Source organism: Pholcus phalangioides, unplaced genomic scaffold (genome assembly GCF_987345545.1).
Source record: "Pholcus phalangioides strain wild (caught in Gottingen) unplaced genomic scaffold, Ppha-v1.0 ptg000014l_1, whole genome shotgun sequence".
NCBI lineage: Eukaryota > Metazoa > Arthropoda > Arachnida > Araneae > Pholcidae > Pholcus > Pholcus phalangioides.
In genome coordinates this window covers 25,713,122-25,731,593 of record NW_028301607.1, presented here as the reverse complement: position 1 = coordinate 25,731,593, position 18,472 = coordinate 25,713,122, and the positions used below count along the sequence as shown (strand labels likewise).

At 39.6% G+C, this 18,472-nt stretch overlaps 1 protein-coding gene across 2 annotated transcripts in view; it reads left to right on the top strand.

Moving 5' to 3' along the window:
* Window positions 1–18,472, top strand: part of LOC149078358 (tumor protein p53-inducible protein 11-like) — a 34,015-nt gene that overhangs the window by 9,958 nt on the left and 5,585 nt on the right. The window contains exons 2-3 of one of the 2 annotated variants that reach the window (XM_089242012.1): window positions 8,214–8,306; window positions 15,946–16,039. In XM_089242012.1, coding sequence (XP_089098138.1) covers window positions 8,266–8,306; window positions 15,946–16,039 — 135 coding nt within the window. In that variant the 5' untranslated portion in view covers window positions 8,214–8,265. Of the gene's footprint in view, window positions 1–8,213; window positions 8,307–11,696; window positions 13,102–15,945; window positions 16,040–18,472 lie in introns of those variants that run through there. The other variant, XM_089242011.1, reaches the window with a different exon arrangement.

Here is an 18,472-nt window from a genome sequence, read left to right as displayed (position 1 = left end):
TACGTACATTAGATCAGTCGGCTCAGTCATTGACGCTGGGGGGCATCCCCCCCGTATCTCCGTCCATGATCTGTGAATTTGCCGCGGATCAATTAATTGATCTGAGAATGTGCAGCGGGTCACTTGAACGATCTTTCTTTCTCCCAAACCGAACTCAGATTTAACGCCGTGGGCATTTACTACCCAGTGAGTTGTGACGGAAGTGTAAGTGTGTGTGTGTATCTAACTGTCTGAGTGCGTATCTACTGCTGCTTCTGATTTTTCAGTGCTGCCATTTATATTTCAGAAGTGAAGTGTAATGATTAATTACAGGCACAGTTTGTAGGCCTATTGGTCTCTGTGGCGAGACTTTTTAAAGTGAATGATTTAAGGACTTGAAAAGGACATTTTAAGGACTTGAATGATCTGAAAATGTGCCCTTGGCCGCTTAAGTGATACGGATCTGCACCGTGGGTCACTTAAGTAATCTGTAAATGTGCAGGGGAATCGCTTGAATGATCCGAAAACGTCCAAAGAGTCACTTGAGAATGTGCGCAGGCCACTCAAATTCTCTGGAGCTGTGCTGCGTATCACTCAAATTCTCTGGAGCTGCGCTGCGTATCACTCAAATTCTCTGGAGCTGCGCTGCGTATCACTCAAATTCTCTGGAGCTGTGCTGCGTATCACTCAAATTCTCTGGAGCTGTGCTGCGTATCACTCAAGTGGTCTACAAATATACTGCGGGTCACTTACGTCAACTGGGAATGTGTCGCGAGGCCACTCGAGAGATGTAGAACTGTTTCGCGAGTGACTTGAGTAGCCTATGAATCCGCCGCTTATATATATATATATTTCAAAATTAGGTTTGTTGGTCGCGAGGAACATCAGGTAACTACGACATAGGCGGAGATGGTCTTGAAAGTCTGGGTGGGGGGGGACCGCGATGATGTCAATTCATGTATACACATATACATTAGATCAGACAACTCCACTTTTGACGCTGGGGGGGGGGGGGGGTTAACAATACCCCATGCGCGCCCCCCCCCCCGTATCTTCACCCATGGCCACGGGTTGAGCATATATGGATGAGAATGCATTGGAATAGATTTTTTCCCACTTTTAATTAATAAGCTTTTGTAGCTCCGTTGTCCGGAATCGAACCCCTGAAATCAATTAACGACCGCTTTTCCGTCTCGAGTAAGTACGCGCGTAATGAGTTTCCTCCCGTGAAAAGAGACTCGCGACGCCATCTTGTTGTTGTTGTTCTCCGTCCAGAAACTAATAATGAACGGGGGGGGGGGGGTTTCGTTGCCCAACTATTGAATTCCGCTTTGATTAAAATCGTTGGCGGACCTCATCTCAGTAGAACCTGTTGATTATTATTATATTGAGAAAGCTCCAGTATCGCGCCTGGGAATCGCAATCAATCGGAACGGCGTTGTTCGCATTGGCATCTTAACAAGAAACCTCCAGTACAATAGGAGGCCCGTCGAAATTATGTTTGAGCACTTCGATTAATTCTGAATTGCCATTCAATTCTGAAATTATTACTATTTTGAATTCTGAATTTCTAATGATGACGAAATATGAAATAAATACTTTCCCTGATTCTGTAATTTTTCTAATTCCCCCCCCCCCCTTAATTTTTCATTACGTAATTCTGAAATTTTATTTCTTTTATTGATTCTGAAAATATTTCCTTTAAGAAATTCTGAAATTATTCATTTCAAAAAATTCTGAAACCATTTCTTTTGAAAAATTATGAAATCATTTCCCTCATTAATTCTAGATTTTCATTATTTATAAACTTTGATTAATTCTGAATTATCAATTCTGAAATCAATTGCTTCAAGAATTCAGATTCTCATTTTTCTTTCAATAATTCTGATAGAATTTCTTTCACTTATGGAAATTATTTATTCATTAATTCTCGATTTTCATTATTTCTCAGCTTCCACTTATTTTTGATTTTCATTTCTTAACTCTCATTAATTCTGAATTATCAATTTTGAAATAATTTCTTCACGAATTCCAACTCATACATTTCTTTCATTAATTCTGAAACAATTTCTTTCATTAATTTTGAAACAATTTCTTTCATTAATTCTGAAACAATTTCTTTCATTAATTCTGAAACAATTTCTTTCATTAATTCTGAAACAATTTCTTTCATTAATTCTGAAACAATTTCTTTCATTAATTCTGAAACAATTTCTTTCATTAATTTCCAAAATATTTTTCATTTATTGTAAATTTATTTCTTTCATGAATTCCGAAATTATTTCTTTTATGAATTCCGAAATTATTTCTTTCATGAATTCCAAAATTATTTCTTTCATGAATTCCGAAATTATTTCTTTCATGAATTCCGAAATTATTTCTTTCATGAATTTGAAAAATGTTTCATTCATTCTAGAATTACTTCTTTCATGAATTCCGAAATTAAGTATTTCATGAATTTCGAATTAAGTATTTCATGAATTTCGAATTAAGTATTTCATGAATTTCGAATTAAGTATTTCATCAATTTCGAATTAAGTATTTCATCAATTTCGAATTAAGTATTTCATGAATTTCGAATTAAGTATTTCATGAATTTCGAATTAAGTATTTCATGAATTTCGAATTAAGTATTTCATGAATTTCGAATTAAGTATTTCATGAATTTCGAATTAAGTATTTCATGAATTTCGAATTAAGTATTTCATGAATTCCGAAATTAAGTATTTCATGAATTTCGAATTAAGTATTTCATTAGTTCTGTAATTAATCGTTTTTGAATGTTTTCAACCACATTCTGAAAATGACCGGCGGGCCACGACAAAAAGCTCCGAGGGCCAAATGTGGCAAGTGGGATAGGATATGCGTTGAATGCCCTAGGCCCGAGAAGAATGACCACCTTCCTGGGGCCCACCACATTGTTTTTGAATAATTAATTGAACATCCGATCGATATGGTTATAGCCAGATCCATAAATTAGACATATTTACTGGCGTGACATCGATGGATCGATGTCGCTCGGCGTCGTTTTGTCGCTAGTCGGTGTCGTCCGCAGCCATTTTAAAGTCATGGAAGACCCTAAATGTCACGATAATGAAAGATAATTACTAGAATCGTTATTTTTCTTGAATGAGGGCCGGGGGGGGCGACTTTGACTTAATGGGGCCGCTGTGCATAATAAGCATATGACTGTCCAGTTTTTTTTTTGGGTCAATTTGGCGTGATAATAATGATAGGAAGGCACTATTTGGCGATTGCCTGTAGTTGGCTCGACGTTCCGTTTCCGTCAAAATTAAATATGATCAGCCTAACGCGATAAATAAATGTCCTTATTACACGCGAGATCCTTATCACAAGGATGGCACAAAATGTAATCTAATTGTCAATTGACACCCCGGTGCCAGAACTGCCCAGATGGGCCTCATGCAGTAAGCTAAGTTCTACAGAATAAGGACATGATTTTTGTGGCTCATTAGTGGATCAACTGTGTAGTTTTTGATCTATAGAAGTAAAAGAAATACTACCAGGTGTAAATTGCAAACTTGAGAATGTATCTAAAAGAAAAAATACTCAATATATTATTATAAAACGGTGATTCGTCAGAAATACGATACCTACCTACTGGCAGGGCCGCAACTTGATACTTGGTTAGCCGGGGCAACCACTCATTTAGGCATCCCCCCCCTCGTAATGCTGAAGGGTAGGTTGAATGGTGAAACTTGCGCCCCCTTTTATGATGCGCCCGGGGCACCAGACCCTACTGCTCCCCCCTCCTACTTGCGGCCCTGCCTATCGGTAATATTATGGCCATTCTAACATTTAATGGTTCCTCCTTGGAGTGTTGTTACAGCCTTTATCTCATCAACCGTTCGTCGTAGTGGTATGGTTCTAATTTTAAAAATTCTCAAAATGTGGCCAGAAATCACCCTGTGCGAGTTTTGAAGATGAAAATATAGTGTACACAAAATAAAAAATTTAAATTTTTATACTATCCCCCCCTCCCCGTCCTCTAACTTAACCGATGCTAATTTCAGCATCGATGAGATAATTCCAAATTAATGAAAGAGATAATTTCAGCATTAATGAAAGATAATTTCAACATTAATGAAAGATAATTTCAGCATTAATGAAAGATAATTTCAGCATTAATGAAAGAAATAATTTCAGCATTAATGAAAGAGACAAATCTAGAATTGATGAAAGCAATTATTCCAGAAGTAATGAAAGAAATAATAATTAAGAAAGGAAATAATTCCAGAACTAATGAAAATTCAAGAATTGATGAAAGAAATTTTTTAGCATTAACGAAAACAATTATTCCAGCATTAATGAAAGAAATAATTTAATCTTTTTTCACCTTTAGAAGAGTTCTCTATCCTTTTTTTAATCTTTAAAAAGCGGTACTTAGAGACCGAACTGCACATTTCTAGGGGCAAATTGCCAGGCGGAAACTTTGTTTTCACTGAGTCACGTGATTTCCTTGCAGTTGACGTCGCTGCCTTCGCGGCGGCTGGATGCTCGCTCCAGTAATATAAGCTCGATGCCAAGCCTCAGAATTCTCTGTCGTCTGCTTCTCTCCAGGTTACTTGTTTCGGACGTCTCCTTGTGTCCTAAAAAAATTACTGAACTGGAAGTTCAAACTCCCAGTTCTGTTTGTGAGCTAAGCTTGTAGGGAACCGACTTCTTGTCTGTCGTCTGCTCATTAAGAGGTTCTTTGTTTTGGACGTCTCCTTATGCTCAAATAAAATAGCCGAACTTTTAGTTTGAATTTCCAGTTCAGTTTATGGGCTCTGTTTATAAGGAACTAAACGGAATAAAGGATATAGTTTTTTTAATTTAAACTTCATCATCACCACATCAGTCACTTTTAAATTTGAGATTAGATGGCAGCACATTATATAAAGTATAGTGTGGATAAATTCACTTTTTACGATCTTATTCGTCGTCTGCTTGTGTGGAGGTCCTTTGTTTTGGATGTCTCCTTGGGTCTTGAAAGAATTACTGAACTGGAAGTTTGATCTTTCAGGTCAGTTTATAAGATTCTTTTACAAGGAGCAAAGCTGAATGAAGAATTTAGTTTTTTATACCTGACCTTCGTCATCACCACATAAGGCACTTCTGATTTTGAAAGTAGATAGCAGCACCAATAATATTTTTAAAAATGAATGCCTTAAAGTATTCTAAAATATTAAATTAATTTTAATTCCCTTAAAATTGTTAGTGCCATTGTGAATTCGCTGCAAATGCTAAAAGGGGGAAAAAATGCTATTGGCGGACCGCGTAACGTTTCAAGTCACCCGGTATATACGGGACTCATTACTTCCTAGATACAATATCTATAGGACGTACTGGCCTAGTCGCGACTGGGTGCATTTATCTCACCCACGTCCTGCATCAGGGGGTCGTTAGGCTGGGATCTTTGTTGGGGTCTCAGAGGCCAGATTTTTCACTGGTCTCTCGATAAAAAAATTTATAGTATGAAAGAAACAAAAATTATAAGAAACTAGGCTGAAGCCTTTCAGCCCCCACAGAGTCCGTGCGACCTGTGCAGCCACAAGGGGCACCTCTCTAGGAAAGGGTACCAAATCCGAGTTGGAAGGTAAAAAAAATTTGCTGAGCTGAGAAACGTCATCGGGGGCTAGTTTGAGGGGATGTTAATGCTTTTCTGTTAATGCAGTACTGTTATATAATCCAGCTTATGTTGAAAAATTTCGCTGCAATGTAAATTTGGAAACAATTATTTTATGCTTTACAGCAAATTCCAAATTTTTAGGGCCCATTAAAGTACTACATAACCACCCATAACAGGGGGGAATGAAGACGGGATCATCTTTACACACACTCACCCGATCAATCATTCGGTCACTCACTTCGTAAATCACACGGTCACTCGAATGGTCACTCATTTGATCACTCACTTGATCGCTCATATGGTCACTTGGTCATTCTTATGGTCACTCACTTTGCCACTCACTTGCTTATTATTACGGTCACTCACTTGGTCAATCACAACTATTCATATGGTCACTCACTTGGTCAATCACAACTATTCATATGGTCACTCACTTGGTCAATCATACAATTATTCATATAGTCAATCAAGCGGTCACTCACTTGGTCAATCATACAATTATTCATATAGTCAATCAAGCGGTCACTCACTTGGACACTTACATGGTCAATCACTCGGTTACTCGCTTGGTCACTCATACAGTGAAGCACTCGGTCACTCATGTGGTTAATCAATTGGTCACTCATACAGTGAAGCACTCGGTCACTCATACAGTGAAGCACTCGGTCACTCATACAGTGAAGCACTCGGTCACTCATGTGGTTAATCAATTGGTCACTCATACAGTAAATCACTCAGTCACTGACTTGGTCACTCATACAGTAAATCACTAGATCACTCAAACGATCAATCCCTTGGTCACTCTCTTGGTCACTCATACGCTCAATAAATTAGTCACTCACTTGGTCACTCATACGCTCAATAAATTAGTCACTCACTTGGTCACTCATACGCTCAATAAATTAGTCACTCACTTGGAAGCTCATACAAGCATTCAGTCGGTCAATCACTTGGTCACTCATATGGTCAATCACTCAGTAACTCTCTTGAACACTCATACGGTCAATCACTCAGTAACTCTCTTGAACACTCATACGGTCAATCACTCAGTAACTCTCTTGGATACTCATACCGCCATTCACCTGGTCACTCATACAATCATTCATATGGTCAATCACTCGGTCACTCGTACGGTCAACTACTCGGTTACTCATATGATCACTCAATCACTCACTTAGACAAGGTCATTCACTCATACAGTCAATTCCACACTCTTCTGTCACTCACTTAGTCATTTGTACGGTCACTAATTCATTCCTAAAGCAGATTTCACACTCACTTGGTCCCTCATCCACTCATGTGGTCACTCATGCGTTCAGGGCAGGTAAAATATCAGGTGCGAAAATTTCGGGGGTGAAACGTCCCAGGGGCCAAATGTCAGGGGTGAAATGTGACGGGGACGAAATGTCGGAGGCGAAATTTCCGGATCCCGGTCCACCCAGGGACGTATCGTGCCTTCTAGGGGTCCCGGGGCAGACTTTCGTAAAAATATTACTGTCTTTATACCACGCATCGTGTTTAGTACATATTCTAGAGTCAGTATCACTTATGCATATATATATGCAATATGCATGTAAATATGTGCAATACAGTCGAATCTCGTTTTAACGAATACCGTTATAGCGAAAATCTCGTTTTAACGAACACTTTTCTAATCCCTCAAATAAGTTTACGTAGGAACAATGCAAACAACCTGAAATTCCTTTATAACGAAATTTCATTATAACGAAGTGATTTCTCCGGTCTCTTGGAGTTCGTTATAACGGGGTTCGACTGTATATACAATAAAGTCCCCCGACATGGTTCCACAAGAACAATAGCTAAAACTAGCAAATTTTGCTGGTAGAGCCAGGACTATGTACGGTATGAAATTAAAAAAAAGGTGGGGGGGGGGGGGAGAGTAAAGGATATCGTTGTATCGAGAGAAGTTTATCATTACAGACTGTAGGCTATTCCAAACAATATTTGAAAAAATACCGTTGTAGAGGGATTTAGCGTTATATCGAGTATCGTTGTAGCGAGGTTTCACTGTATATGTATCTGTTTTGTGGGCATTGTAAGTAAATTGAGCATAAGATTTTTTTTTTGTGACATTGAAAACCGTTATTTTGACACGTCCCCATATAAAATGTGCTTTTCCTTTCACACAACCCCTATTCAGCGGTGAAGTGCACTCTTTTGTGGAACGCCGAGTGGCCGGCTTAGAGCAGTGTTTCTCAACCGCTGGGCCGCGGCCCAGTACCGGTCCCTCCCATCAGCCAAACCGGGCCGCGAGTGATACAGTGTTTCATTTTTCCCCCATGAGTAGTGTGTATGACCGGGCCTTCCACTACAACAAAATGAATCAACCGGGCCGCGGGCTTCCAAATGTTGAGAATCGCTGGCTGAGAGGAGTATGTTCACTGGATTTGCAATTTTTTGGAGTGACCCGTAATAATAATACCGCCGGATATTTCTATATTTTTGTGCATATTTAAATGAGTAGAATTTGATGTGTAATTTTTTCGAAACTTTTTGAGGGTGACACCTTTGGAGCCTTTACTTGTCAGTGATGACCGATGAGTACCATAACATTTGTTATTGTGTGTTTTACTTTATATAGATTTGAATAGCATTGTTGGACGAAAGGAAGGTCATAATCGAAGGTTAATGACATGGACACCCTCGAGCAACCTGAAGTTTTTATTCCATACAGGTAAGCTCATGTTATGTTTTTAATAAGGAAATTCAATGTCCTAAATCTTCATTTTACTTTACTTTCTCGCCCCTCCCCCGTATAGAATTGTCCCGGTTGCCATGGCAACACGTGATTGACGTTTCCCCCCCCCCCTCCCCGATATAGAAATATTATTCATACAGTAATCGTATATTTGGAATTCTTGCTATTGGTGAGTGATGGATGGATTGCAGTTTCTTGAAAGAGTGTCAAAAAAATGTGACGTGTTGCTGCTGGCTTCAGGTTGGGACCCAGACCAGTATCCCCCCCCCCCCTAGAGCAGGGCCGTCTTAAGAGTATCAGGGGCCCCCGAGCCAATTGATTTTTCTGAGGCTCTTACCAAACAAATTTTCCAAAATTTCAACCAGATCTCATTTTTGTGAGGCCCGGGTGGGCCCATGCCTTAAGACGGCACTGCCCTAGAGATAGAAGGCCTCCGCACGCTGCTCGTAATGACGTTGCAGATGAACTAGGCAACCAGTGTAGAGGCCTTCTATCCCTAGGATGGGCTGCCCAGACCCAGGTACGGACTTGAAGGAAAGGGTCCAAAGGTATGTAGAAATGTCCTCTCCACTTGTCAATACAAGATTCATCGAAAGACTGGTTATTTGTGGAGATGAAGATTACAAGGAAGAAAAGAGAGACCGGGGTTCGAGTCCCCGTGGAGGCAGTGATGAATTTTCTTCCTTGTAATCTTCATCTCCACAAATAACCAGTCTTTCGATGAATCTTGGGTCCAAAGGTGTCGTCTTCAAAAAACTATGGAAAAATTAAAGTACATTCATCTCACACCCAGAAACACACAAAAACAAAACATTAGCGGCGGAATGTAATTATGAAAGCTACAAAAAATTATTAAAAAATGGCAACAGTTGGCTACTCATCATCTCTCTCGCGCTTCTTGGAGATATCTATAAAATCTTTTCTCCATCCTTTTCTTCTCTTTCTTTGCTGTATTTAATATTGTGTTGTTTGAATGACGTCGCTCTAAGACTTTAGGGTTGCGGGATTTTTTATTTCATTCTTGGCCTCTATTGGCGTTCAAAATAATAATATATATGTTTACTTATTTTCAGTGACGCATAATAATTCCACCGGATAATTTTGTTTGTATTTTTGTGCATATTTGAATAAGTAGAATTAGTGGTAATTTTTTCGAAACTTTTTTGAGGATGACACCTTTGGACCCTTTCCTTGTTAGTAAAATGCAACGGCTGCGATCTCGCTAGGCCGGGAAATGTTTTGGATCAGTAAAAATGGATTTTTTATTACATTGACATGCGAAAATACCCGGGTTTTCTGCTTATAAGTAATTTGGAGCATAAGAGAAGTGACAAAAATAATTGTAAAGAAATAAACATGTTTGAAACGAGTAGTTTGGGAACCACGTGGTAACCAAAATAAATGTTCCGAAAGTCATTGTTGAGCACCAAGAACCATTGTTGCCTAGTTCTGACGAACTTTTGAAGTAGACTATCGTTCACAAGTCGGCTCCCGTTTGTTATACAGTGGAATCCCGTTTTAACAAATACCATTATAGCGAAAATCTCGTTTTAGCGAACATTTTTCTAATCCACCAGATAAGTTTATATAAGAATAATACAAATACCTGGAATTCCTTTATAACGAAATGATTTCCCCGGTCTCTTGGAGTTCGTTATAACGAGATTCGACTGTATTCAAGAATCACACTGTACCGGTTTCGATAGTGAAAATACAGTGTGTCGCAAAATAAAGAATTTCAATTTTTATACGCCTCCCCCCGTCCTCTAAATTCCAATCAGTAAGTTGTTGTCTTGTCTTTCCCGAGTCCAAAAAAATTTCCATGTTTCTTAGTGCAATATTCACTGAGATATTTGAATTCAAAATCAGAGAAACGGTTTGAAAATAAGAGCATACATGAGGGGAAAGAAGTAAAAGAAGTATTGCCCGTCAGTTTATGTTCTTTCCCAACTTTTCTCTGCTTCTGTAATTAAAATATCTCAGCGAATATTTCAGTTAAAAATGTGGATTTTTTTTTTTGTTGGTTGGGCTCAGAAGAGACAGAGCATTATGTTCTGTCCAGCAACAACTTTGCAATAGGAAGTTAGATTTCTCTCTGAGATGGGAAGCGGGGTGTGTCCGGTCTTCAAAGGTCAAAAGTCTAGATGAATGGTTCTCAACCTGGGGTTATATGGCCATGGCCTCCTTGCGGTACTGGAATATTCTCGGGAAGGTCACGGATGAAAGGGGAGCCACGACAGGTGTGGAAGGGGCCAAAGAGAGCTGTGATGTAGTTTTCTTCTGCGATATGGTGAATCGTGCATAAGCACAAATAGAACCAGGGGATCCAGAAAATTAACCCATGGGCGGATGGGCCTCCCATGACCCAGAGCCTCATATTCATAAAGAGCTTTCACGTTGAGATCCGATCTGATGTTTTTCGAATATAAGTATGTAAATATGCAAGCGCTGTCACTTCAGCCAAGTATTGGGGGGGGGGGGAAGGAGGAAAACTTTGCCCAGGGACCCACGATGTTGAGACGGTCATGCATAAAACTCCCCACAAACAAGAAGGAAGCTTACTGAACTCTAGCCCAGTGTAGGTGTAGATCCAGGGTGATGGGTTGGGAAGGTTGATTTATTATGTAGGTTTGTTGGACTGTCCCGTATTTTTTACACGGACCTATTTTTCCCATATGACAGTGGCATCATAGCCAGGGGTGCTGTGGGTGCTCGACGGAAATTTCTATAACAGTTCCGAGCACCTCCATATTTATAAATAAAAACTTCCTACGTGAAATTCAAGACGAGCACCCACAGGTTTGAAACACTTTCGACGTCCCTGCCATACGATTCGGCTCTCCGGAGGGATGATCACTCCACTTTCTGGACCCACCCTTGCATTGCCCAAAATTCCAGAGATCGATCTCATATATCAAATTTTTGTTCATTTTTATAAAGTTTTTATAAAATTCAAGTTCCATAAGTAGAAAGTGACTCGTTCTTTTATGAGTGTAGGGCCCCCGAATAAGACGAGGAGCTACGAGAAGAAAATATAGGGGGGGGGGGGGGCACCGACTGAAAAACGTTGGGAAACACTGGTGTAGATTATGCAACGCCTAGATACCACGTCTTTTACAGACGGGGAAAAAAACCCCATTTCTTAACAACATATGGCTTACGTCAACTCACAAAAGGCTTTTTTATGCTTAAAAAAAATGACCTTCCTTTAAGTTTTTTACCCCCCTCGGGAACACGTGTCAAAAACACACGCACACATAACGCTCAACATAGTTTATTATTAAGTCATGTAAACATTCTTCTTTCTCACTTCCCTCATTGGTCTCTGCGTAGAAGCGATTTCTTCTCCCAAAAAAAAACCCCCACAGATACGTCTGCTTCCAACAAAGCCAATATTTCGAGAATATTTGACTGAACTTGACTTCAGGAGAATATATATTAACTGGCATCCCGAGATATCGACGTCATTGAAGCTACTTATAATTACGCCAAGAGTTAACCTTTTTCAACCACGACTTAAAATCAACAACAAGATGAGCTTCGCGACCCATGTGGGAACTGTTTGTTTTTCGAAATTAGTGAAACCAGTGACGCGATAAGTGCACTTACGCCAGGACTGTAAAAGTGGATTTGTACGACTCATTTGGAAAACCCCTGCGAATCAAGTTTGAATCGAGATCCATAACATGGTTCAAGAGGCCCTGGATGTTATTGGATCTGTGTGACCCACCTCTGAAACACCTGCGAATCCAGTTTGAATCGTGACCCATAGTAGATTTGTACGACCCCTCTCGGAAGCCCTACGGATTAAGTTTGGGTCGTCGTAGGCCACTGCGAATCAAGTTTGGGTCATAGCACATAGCTCAAAAAACCTCTGGCTATAAGTGGATTCGTATGACCCTTCTCGGAAGCCCCAGCAAATCAAGTTTGTATCGTGACCCATAGCTGTAGAATTCCTGTCTGTATAAGTGGATTTGTAAGATTCTCTCGGAAGCTCCTGCAAATCAAGTTTGGATCGTGACCCACAGTTCCAAAACCGCTGGCTATAAGTAGCTTCGTACGGCCCACCCCTCTCGGTAGTCCCTGTGAATCAAGTTTGAGTCGTGACTCGACCCATCTCTGCAAAGCAAGTTTGAGTCGTGACTCGACCCATCTCTGCAAAGCAAGTTTGGGTCGTGACTCATAGCATCAATAGCCTCTGGTTGTTAGTGGATTTGAACGACCCATCTCGGAAGTCCCCTGCGACCCATAGGTTAAGAATCCCCTATTATACGCATGAAATACTGTAGTTAATGTGTGTGACTGATTATTCAAATTATTTTCCAAAACACTCTTGGATTTTGCTTTGAGTGAAAACGTCGTTGAGGAAATAATAAGACCCTTCAATGCCAAGGCGATGTTATAACGGAGCTTCTTGGATGTCCAAAAAAAGACACATGGTCACGAACATTTAAAGGGATTTTCTTATTCAGTTCTTGGATGATTAAACTCCAACAGTGGAAAGTGTTGGCCTCGGAGAATGAACGTTCTCGAATCATAGAGAAGAGACGTGTTTCGCTACTTATTCATGTACGGGTGCGACTAACGGATATTCAACTCCTCACAAAAATCGTGATGAGTCTTTGAAATTATTACGAGTTTTTTTTTTTTTTTCCGCCAACGGATCTGATATCACCCCCATCATCGTGAGCATACCAGTCGCGGAAATGAGTGAGCACGGTGGTGATAAGACTCCATATTCACGATTTCACAAAGGTGAACTCTTAAAAAAGTGAGTAATAATAGTAATTCTTTTTTTTGTATGTGATCGGTATAGACTTTTATTTTCCGAATCTTCGGGTATAGTAGCGGTTAAATCAGCCATCTTCAACCTGTTGCTCGCGAGCAACATGGCGCTCCCCTGAAGCACCAATAGTGCTGAATGCTCATGCACGATTTCGTGCTCGCGAGCACTTGATCAACGCTTCAATTGAAACGCCCTGTAAAAAAAAAATTCACTCAAGTATTATTTTTAACGTGTGCAGATTTCTGGCACACATGAATGATGGTGGGAGGGGAGAGGTGAGTGGTACCCCCCATGATGTTGAGACAGCCATTGATAACCCTTCACAAGAAGGAAGAGCACTGAACTCTAGCCCAGACTACTAGGCGCAGACCCAGAGTGATGTCTAGGGTTGATTGTAGATTCATTGTAGATCGTCCCATATTTTACACAGACCTATTTTTCACTTTTTATTCTGCTCTCCGAAGGGATGATCATCTTCTGGATCAGTGCCTGGCCTAGGGTTCCAGAGAGCAATCTTATTTATAAAATTTAGTTTTTGTTAAATTTAATTCCAGAAGTAGAAAGGGTCTCGATCACTAATGAGTGTAGGGAGCCCCTGGATAAAACAGGAGGCCTGAGCACCTACTCCATTCGCTCATGCGAGAGGCAGACCCCTGCTTCCTTGGCAAAAGTAGGCTCTCCATGCAAAACCCTACACGCGGGTTTGATGCCCCGGGTGATGAACCAGATAAAACCAGACATCTTCAGCTGCGAATGAAGCCTACGGAGATATCTTCAGCTTTGAATGAAGTGAAGGCCGATATCTTCACCTACGAATGAAGCTGAGTTAAACGTATTCCCCAAAGCAGAATGTTTAGCATTTTTCTGCAGCGAGCCTTCGGCTGACTGGAAATGTTCTGCAGTAAAAGTTCCCGTAATAGTATTTTCTTCGTAATAGTGTTTTTTCTTAAAATTCTTCCAGATTGTTCTGCAGTAGCGCTGATTGTTCTGTGACGTACGTCGCAGATTTCGGCATATCCCGCTTTGGGGGACATATTTGGCTTCAAATTGGGATAAGGTGGGCATCTTTAGCTAAGAATGGAATGGAGGCCGCGAATGAATCCGAGGCAGATATCTTCAGCTTCGAATGGAGCGAAGGCAGACGTATTCTGAGCGATGCCTCAGAGCATGGTGGACTTATTGTGTAGGTGCAATGGATCATCCCGCATTTTACGGGACAGGCAAATTTATCCGAAGTTGTTCAGCTCTTGGGAGGGGTTACGGCCCCACCGTGCCCCTCCCCCCCCATACTGGATCCGTGCTTATCCTCGGATGCTAATGTAAACCTGGCGTGCGTCAAAGTGCCGGAGATAATGGAAGACCGGGAAAAATCATTTTAGAGAGTAGCAATGCTGTTTTCGCACCGGGCGCCAAAATACTTAAGCCCGTCCCTGATGTCAAAATGTCTAGACTCAATGATTCTAAAGAATTAAAAAATTCAATTTTTCTGAATGATTAGTCAACACGTTAAGATTTTTTTCTCCATCTCACAAAAATGTTTTACCGCAACCCTGGTTAGGAACCACTGGTCTAGACCTCGGACATTGACCGTGTAACATATTCACTGACTAACCCAGTGGTTCTTAACTGGGGGTGCGGTAAAACATTTTTGGGAGGTGCGAAAATTTTTTTTTCAAGTGTTGACTGACTGACTCTCTCTCTCTCTCACACACACACACACACAGATTTTTCAGGAAAATTGCAATGATGAGAAGAATTGAATTGACTTTTCGAATTTTTTGAAAATATGAATCATACCAGCGTTTGATATCTCAACTTTTAGTTTTCCTTTTCAATTTATTTTCGAAACTAGCCATAAATGACTATTAACCATTGGCCAAAAAAAAATGAACCCTTATAGCGCTAATCCCGAGATATCTCGTCGTCTTAAAACTCTCATTTTAGCAATCCCGAGCCCAGCTAACTCTTTACAGAGAGCTTTGCCTGATAGCATGTTTGCTTTTCCCCCATCCTGTCAATTAACTGCCTATGGGCGGAGTCGGCTTTTGTTCAAAGTTAGATAACAGGAGAGAGGCGGTATCCCTCCACCCCATGTTTTCGGAATCGTATAGAAATAGACGTACAAATGATGGGAAAGATATAGTATTTAACTTCTTCGTTTTTTTATTATTATTTATTATTTTATTTTATATTATTGCGGGGGGAACATTCATCACTACGCGAGATAATGGAAAAAAATATTCTTCTTTTGAAAACGGGTGACAATTTCTGGAAGGTTTAGTGATTTTCACTATGGCAGCTATAATGGATCAGGGAAATTTTAAAGACCGGTAAAATAGAAATAAAAAAAAATTATAGAAATTATTGGATGCACAATGTACAAAGAATTGCATAAAAAGTAAATTTCACAACAAATAGAAAACGCATTATCCAAGGGTGTGCGGGGCGCAGGGCCGCAACTAGGGGGAGCAGGCGGGTCTCGTGCCCCGGAAGCTGGACCCGAGGGGGCGCAAATTTCATTCTGAAACCTCTTCTTCAACATTACAAGGGGGTCGTCAAAATGCACGCTTGCCCCAGGTGACCAAGCATCTAGTTGCGGCCCCAGCGGGGCTGTAAATAGTATTTCACTGGGGGTACAGGATGGGAAAAAGGTCAAGAACAACACTGGACTAACCTTTGACATCTTTGATATAAAGGGTTGCAACTAGGATCAAAGTCCCCAGATATTGGCTGAAACTCGTGCCAACCAGAAACGCGTAGAACTTTCGTGATAACCTAATTATTATTAAAAGCGGCATCCTTGATCGACCTTATTGTTTTTCTTCTCAGGAAGCACAGCAGTGGAGACCTGCAAAGCCGCTTGAAAACCAGAAAGATATTGGGCGTTGGTGAAATCAACAACGGGGATGTACACAGGTCGAAGGTCAGTCAATGCCCAATTGTGGGATATAGTAATACAGGTCTACATAAAAAAAAAATTTTAAACAATTTCAGTTTTGATTTTTATGCTATTTTGAGCGCTGATTATAAAAGATGAAATGAATTTTTTCATTTATCACGTAAGCAGTGCCGTAATTAACCATTCCTGTGCCCTCTGCAAGAATTTGCATTTAGGCCCTTTCTAGCCCCAGAATGGCTCATTTAAGCCCATTCTGGCTCCCCTCCTTCCAAGTGGGCACTTGTGCGGGTTCACCTGCATAGTTACGGCACTGCACGTAAGGTTTTTTCACAAAACGATTTCATATTTTTGGGGAAATAACTTGGATCAAAATATTTTGACATTTTTATTTTATCACTTCATAAATACATACTTTACTTTCATATCCTAGCTCTGTTATCATAATGATTGGCCCTAAAATCACTGAATATCTATGGCAATAATTTACTACAGTAAAACCCCTATTAATGAACACCTTCCCCCCCCCCCCAGATGCGGTCACCCCCTCTTTTACGGCCGAATAATAATTTCCCTTTGTACAATTAAAAGAATGCATTCAAACCCCTGATTAACTGTTACCCCTCTTCTTTTGCAGACGAATTTTTTTTTTTGTCCCGCTAGTAATGGCAAAAGAGATGTTTTACTGTTTATAAATTTAAAATCCACAGTTTCAATCTGATTTGTATGTTGCTCAATGTATTGCTATTGAAATTGAATTTTTACTTTATCTCAAAAAAATTGGAACCAATCTGACAAAATCAATGCTAAATTCGTAATCAGCACCCCAAAATCACTGAAATATCTTCGGCAGTAAAATCAATGTTGCGCGCAATTCAAGATTTTCATAGCACTCTTTTAAATCAACTGAATGCCTCACAGGTACAAAAAACCTACTTATTTACATTATGTAATAGTACTGCTTTTAGACATTTTTTGACGAATCAATAGTGAATTATTAATAATTTAATGATAATCATAAATATTAGTAATTGTCGTTTAAAATCTGTAAATATGTTTAAGGTCATACAAGTTTTATTACGTTGCTTTTATATACAGTAAAACCTCGTTAAGTCGTCACCCTGATAAGTCGTCACTCCGGTTAAGTCGTCATTTTTCTTCAGACCCTTCCAGCTATCATAGACCACAATGTTATTCAACTCTCGTTTATTCGTCGCTAATTTCGGTTAAGTCGTTGCTATGAAAAAGTTTGAGAAAGGAACAGACTATTTTTATGGCTCCCATTAAAAAAAGAGCTTGTTAACAGCATTGCCATATGCTTAAAAGTCACCATAAAATCCTATATACCCAAACGGAACAGTTTAAGTAACGAAAGTTACGCTGGGGAAGTTCATTTGCCGAATAAGGTTTTTACAACGTTGGGGACTGTTCAGGCTAGATCTCATTTCTGCCTGGGCTCCATTGGAGAAACTGGACAAACCGCGAGACACCCAAGCTCTGCCGCAAGAAGCAACGTAAGCACTTCGCCCCCGGGGGCGCAGGGCATCTCCGGCAAAACCAAAATTTATTGATACGTCAAAGATTACATATAGTGCAAAAAATCAAAAATTATGTAAATCGAAGAATCGAATTAATCAAGTTAAAGTGAAAGTGCAACGCGGGCACTCATAATAAATAATCATAGGAAGCATGGGATCTACTAATTTAGGGCTTGAAATTTAAACAAAATATCTTTGTTGAAAAAAATTATACATTCTTTCCCAAGTTGAGGTCTTCTGTTTACTTTTCCCTGCCCTGGGCCCCTCCGACAAGTCAAAAGTGTTCGAGATTACTTTGTAGTTGCATCATGAACTACTGATGAAGAATTCAAACGCTAAAATTAAATTTGATGTACTATATGTAAAATTAATGTGCAATAGAGAGTTCTGTTATGAAGAAAAGCTACTTATTCAAACGGTTGCTCTGTTAGTCTAAATTAAAAATTACTAGTATAAATCAAAGTGTACAGTACATTTCACCACAATAATTTAAGTAATAAGAGATAAAAAATTGCTATTATTTTTTCTTTCGCAATCTATAAATTTTATTAATATATTGTTATTTTGATTCATTCTTTAATAAATGTCACATTACTTTAAATTTATACGATTTTCATAACATCGCACATTAAAACTGACGGAACTCCGCCTAAGTCGTCACTCCGCTTAAGCCGTCATAATTTTTCGGTAACTTGAGGTGACGACTTATCGAGGTTTTACTGTATATAAATACACGAAATTCGTACACATTAGACCTGTGATAAAACGACGCGATGGAATTTTTAAATTATTTTTCAGAAAACATCCAAAAAAGTATTTAAGAAAACTAATTATTTTTTAAGGCAATTTTTTCCATCGCAGACCTGTGTAATTCATAGTATTAAAAAATAATTGCGTTTTGGAACATGTAACCAAATAATGA